At 27.1% G+C, this 5,767-nt stretch overlaps 1 protein-coding gene across 1 annotated transcript; it reads left to right on the forward strand.

Moving 5' to 3' along the window:
- Window positions 1-228: 228 nt before the first annotated feature.
- LOC130806269 (acyl-acyl carrier protein thioesterase ATL3, chloroplastic-like) lies at window positions 229-4,355 on the forward strand. The gene is made up of 5 exons (XM_057671281.1): window positions 229-517; window positions 1,404-1,504; window positions 2,053-2,159; window positions 3,416-3,511; window positions 3,722-4,355. Exons 1-5 carry the CDS (start codon window positions 291-293, stop codon window positions 3,893-3,895), a joined length of 705 nt encoding a protein of 234 aa, XP_057527264.1. The 5' UTR covers window positions 229-290; the 3' UTR covers window positions 3,896-4,355.
- The last annotated feature ends 1,412 nt before the right edge of the window (window positions 4,356-5,767 follow it).

The following is a 5,767-nucleotide window of genomic DNA, read 5'->3' on the forward strand; positions in this document are numbered from 1 at the left end:
CATTAATCAAAACTAAAATTTTTATATTAACATATATTAAAAAGATCTGTATATTGTATGAAGTTTTATATTAATATCATATATTTATATATGTCAATGTGAAGACTTGTCTATAATAATGTGAATGTGAACACAATATTAAGGGATGGATATAAATATGTGGCCACTAGGTGTAGCCTAGTTGTAGCCTATAAATATGTGGCCAACACTTGTGTTCTCTTCATCATAAGACTCTCGTCTTTCTTTATCATAAAAAACCAAACAACCCTTGTTGAAAACAAGATTAGAAAATGGTGTTATTGCAAGTTCTTACAACCTTCACACCCACAAATGTGGTATCTCGTCCAAAAACCACACCATTCCCCATTGGCCGAGCATACCTTACTAGTCCCCTTTCTCTTTGTCCCCCATCATCTTGTTTTATTACTAACCCAAGTCCCGTCCTTTCGTCCACGCCTCGCCTTTTGTCAGTTTGTCCACGCTCATCCTATGCTAATAACTTTTCATGTGTTGATCAGTAATATATACTTTGCTCCGTTTTATATTAGTTGCAACATCAGAAAAAATAATACTATTTATTCATCACTTTTAATTTGTGATTAGTTTTTTAATTTATAAGTTACAACATAATCAAAAATTTCTACTACTAACTCTCTTTTTGTGATATACTTCATCCGTTATTTAAAGTTGTCCTTATTTGTCATTTTGAATTGTTTCATCTGCTGTTCATCTTAATAATCTTTCTATTTATATCGCAAATTTTGAACATAATTAACTTTATCTATCCTCATTTTAATATTTTATTAATTCTTATTGTCCTTATATATTTTCCATTATGTTTTTAAAAATGTTTATAATGTTTATGGTCTCCGCATATTTTTAGCTTGTGAACTATATTCAGCATGTCTTGTATGAGACCGTCTCACGGTGAGACGACCTCAAAACAAGAAGCTCGTAAGCTAAAAGTTTCTACTAATGGGCTATTTTTTTAATAATTGTAGTCTTCATATTTTTTCAACTATTATTATGTTAATATTTTAATAATTGTTCCATTAATTTTGTTATATATTTAATAAAATAATATATTTACCATCTAAACAATTCTATTTTTCTTAATTTTCATAAACATTCTTACTTGGAAAATTTTTAAGGGAGAAAATACACGTTAATCAATTTTCATTATCAGATTATATTTGATTCTACAAATTAAACTTTTACAATTTTTTTATAAAAGATAAAAATTTTGTTACCAAAAACATGGCTCAAAAAGAACCCTCAAACAATGATTACATATGGATTTCGTATTTGTATGCTTTTGATGATTAGCTGTTTATTCTTATTAATCCTTGTGGTGAATTATTATGGAGGGTAATTAATTTCTATATTTTTCTGATTATACTTAGAATCACCGGGGTTTTAGAGATGGAACTCAAAGTACGCGACTACGAGTTGGATCAATATGGAGTTGTTAATAATGCTGTCTATTCTAGTTATTGTCAGCTTAGTAAGTAACTAAAACAATTTCACTAATTTACCAACTAATAATATCATACTCCCTCCGAATCATTATAATAGTCCAATTTCCTTATTTGGCAAAGTCTTTTTAATTGTCTCATTTCTATTTTTGTCAATCTTTTTTTACCTAAATACCCTTAGTTCACACAAGTAATTACGAATATACCACTATATACCTTACTTACCCAACCACCCATCACTACTTACCCTTCACTACTTACCCATCACTATTTACCCTTTTTAATGGACCCCACACCATTCTTAATAACCGTGCCCAAGCAAATGGGACTATTACAATGGTTCGGAGGGAGTAAAATTCATAACATACAATATTTGTTTGCAAAAGGTTTTTAAAACAATGCCAACCACATTTTATGTAGAGTGGAATATATTTTTCAAGAATTCATTTTATATATATATATATATATATATATATATATATATATATATATATATATATATATATATATATATATATATATATATATATATATATATATAAAATTATGACATTGTGATACATGTTTTCATTTGCAGCAAATCATGAGCTTGGTAGAGTGATTGGTCTAGATGATGATGCGATTCAGAAGAGTGGTGGTGCTACTTTGTCCAAATTGTCTCTTACTTTTCTCTCACCTCTCAAGGTATTATATGCTAAGGGTACATATAATATACTTTAAACTAATTTTCTTATAATTTTACATATAATATACTTTAAACTAATTTTCTTAATGAAGTTATTATTTACTAATATCTTAATATTGTTTGTTCATTTAACCAAATAGCAATATAAGATTACAAATAAGTATATATCAACCGAAACATATATAACTAAGAAAACCATTACACAACATTTAAAAAAAAAACATTATACACATAATGCTCTAATAGTGGTTGTTATTATTATTATTATTTTTATTATTATTACTATTATTATTATTATTATTAGGAAAAAATTACCAAGAATAATCAAATCTTTTTATGATTGTCCTACAATAATCTCACCTATTAATTAACTATGAATAATCTCAACTTTAAGGGGTATTTGCCTAGGTTAAACTTTGATAGTCAGATGACCTGTTATAGTAGGTAATTCATAAAAAAAGTAAACTGAAAATTGATTTAAAATTAGAGAAATTTTTTTAAAATTTAAATAAAAAATTTCTAGTTAATAAAAAAAAATCATAAAATTTTTTTGAACATTTTTTAAATATTTTTTTCGACATTTTATTTTGATTTATCTTTTTTTAAAAAAATAAAACTTGTTATAGCATGTCATCCAGTAACCGAGTTTACTCTAGGAAAATACCCCTCAAAGTTGAGATTATTCATGATTAATCAATATATGGGATTATTTTAGGAAAATCACGAATAGATTGGATTATTCTAGGTAATTTTTCCTTATTATTATTATTTTTATTATTATTATTATTATTATTATTATTATTATTATTATTATTATTATATATATATATATATATATATATATATATATATATATATATATATGTATATAATGACAAGATGTCAAGAATTCATCTTAAGAAATCCTATTTACGTTTTCTAATATGTTGTGATATTATGACAAGAAAAACAAACTAACTACAAACTAGAAACAAATTAAAAAATTATCAAATATTTTGAAATGATAAATAAGATTTATTTTTTTATAAGTAAATATTTTATTAATAAAAAGACATATGAACAATGACCCAACTGGCGGCTTAAATAAGATTAAGTTATTAAATGTTTATTTTGATTGAATGGTTAATTTTATAGTACTTTCTTTTTAAAACCAATCGCTATAAAATTACTTGTAAATAACATATTTTCAAACAATTTAATATGTTTTTTTTTATTGATATTTAATGTATATTTATGCTGATTTTACGTGAACTAGAGCGGGGACGAATTTGTTGTGAAATCCATGGTTTCAGAGGTGTCAGCTGCTCGTTTGTTTTTCGACCATTTTATTTACAAGTTACCAAATTATGAGGTTATTTTTCCCTACCTTGAACTTACTCGTTATTATTATATTCGTTCTGAAATATTTACTATTGATAATGATATATCTATTTAAAAAATGCCACTATCAGTAATAAATATAATTAACGGAGACCAAATATGTTGTAAATTCACCTATCATCATTGGTTATGCAATTGATATACTCGATTAATAAATATGATTATTATCATGATTTGACAGCCAATCGTTGAAGCCAAGGCAGTAATCGTTCTACTCGATAAAAATCACCGTCCTGTTCGTATACCCGCACAAGTGAAATCGAATGCCAAACAATTTATGAGTAATGAAAGTGCAACAATGGATCTTACAAAATCATTTGCAGCCATTAAACGCAACATTAATTTTATGATTTAATAATTAATAATAAATAAATAATTTAAAAAAATAATAATAATAAATAATAAATAAATATAATAAATATTTCCTACGTTTGCAAATGTTCTTCTCGTTTAGAATATTCTATTTTGGAAAGAGAAATTTGATTAAGATTATAAGAAATATATAGATGATAAATATATCCATCTGGGATCTTGTTAAATTCGTCTTACTATATACTTTTTTATCATATATTTTTTATAATCTTTTATAATGTGTATTTAGAGATATCGAGGCTCAAAAGTTATTTTGAAAATTATGAAAAATTATATGGGAAGAACAAAAAAGAACGGAGGGAGTATCTGATTTGTGGTAATATATGTAACAATAATTTTAAGTATTTGTGATTATATGTAATATAATTAAAGTGTTGGTGTTCATATGTCATATAATTTCAGTGTTTGTAATTATATGTAACATAATTTAAGTATTTGTGTGTTTGTATACTCTGATGATCTGATTTGCGTTATATTTTTTGAGCCATATGTCGTATAAAACGAAATTCATAAATTTAACTTGAAAAATAATTAAAAAGTTTGATTAATTTGGCTTATAAAAGTCGACTTAAAGTTGAACTAAATCTAATAATGAGCGACCCACTTTATAGCCTTAAATTAATGTTAGTAATCAATTATGAGTATTTATACAAAATATATAATCCTATTAGTAACTCTAAAACTAACAATTTCAGTATATTTTAAAATACATTACTAAAGCTCATCCAAATTGATTTTGACCCCTTAAATATCCAACCAAATCATTAGAATAATACTCCTTAAAGGATATGACGACGTGTTCCTTATTGAAACGCTAACAAATAAATGTCAACTATTTTGGAGACTCAAAAATATAATCATCAATTTTGTGGCCTAGGCAACCATTGATAACTTGTAGCGTATACAAGTTTCTTTCACTCTTTTTCCCCTTTATGAACGCCATGCTCTCTCTAATGATCTTCAAAGATCCACCACTAGCCTTGAAACAATATTCCTTAGCCTACACAAGGATATAATATTCTTCTTAAACTTAAGCACATACCACATATCACCAACCCTCCACGTGACACTATAATATGTCATCACAAAACCTCTCCAATATCTTCCACCTTCACCTTCTCAATGTTTGTTAAAGTGAAAAGGTCTTTATCAAAAGAACTAAACTTATTGAACGTCTTCTTCTTATAACATGTTTGAAATGAGTAATCGGAATCATTCACCCATTCCTTACCATAAGAAACTCCCCCATCAACAAGAAGTGCTCCATACTCATCATCATCCTCAATAAAGCGTAAAGAGGCCCCTCCCTTGGCCTCAACATATCTTTTTCCTCCATCTTTCAAACTCCTCATCCTGTTGAGGTCTTCTTTCATCTCTTAGCACATCATTTGAATGAACCCCTTATTCTTACAATAGTAATACTCCTTATTAATATCGTTAATTTTCTCTTGAAACTTACTCCTCTCTTGCTAAATCTTCTCCTTAACTCATCCTCTACTAGAGCCTTCATCAATGTTGCCAATGAACCTATTAATTCTCTCAATGTTGTCGATGCTCCATTAAGATTGATAGAATTGCTTCCAATGAGCAAAGTTTGAATTATATTCTTATAACTCTCAAGAGGAGAATTCAAAATAGGTAAAGCTTGCTCCACATTCGTTAGTCTTTCTCCGCCTTCAATATTTGACAAACAAATTGGTTGAGCATATTTGTATTATCCTCCTTCACGAGTTAATAAAAATTCCACCCGAAGCTTAGCTTCTTCAATAAAACAATAGGATCGATCTCCTTCAACTATTTATACTTAATTTCGTGTGCAATCGCAAGTTGAATAGTGTTCAACGCCTTCTTCTTA

Source organism: Amaranthus tricolor, chromosome 2 (assembly GCF_026212465.1).
Source record: "Amaranthus tricolor cultivar Red isolate AtriRed21 chromosome 2, ASM2621246v1, whole genome shotgun sequence".
Taxonomy (NCBI): Eukaryota; Viridiplantae; Streptophyta; class Magnoliopsida; order Caryophyllales; family Amaranthaceae; genus Amaranthus; species Amaranthus tricolor.

Bases quoted from the DNA above. Each gene is read 5' to 3' on its own strand.
- LOC130806269 (XM_057671281.1), top strand. From the start codon at position 291: ATGGTGTTATTGCAAGTTCTTACAACCTTCACACCCACAAATGTGGTA. The intron at 1,505-2,052 runs GTAAGTAACTAA...TTTCATTTGCAG, and splicing joins TTCTAGTTATTGTCAGCTTA to CAAATCATGAGCTTGGTAGA. The intron at 3,512-3,721 runs GTTATTTTTCCC...ATGATTTGACAG, and splicing joins ACAAGTTACCAAATTATGAG to CCAATCGTTGAAGCCAAGGC.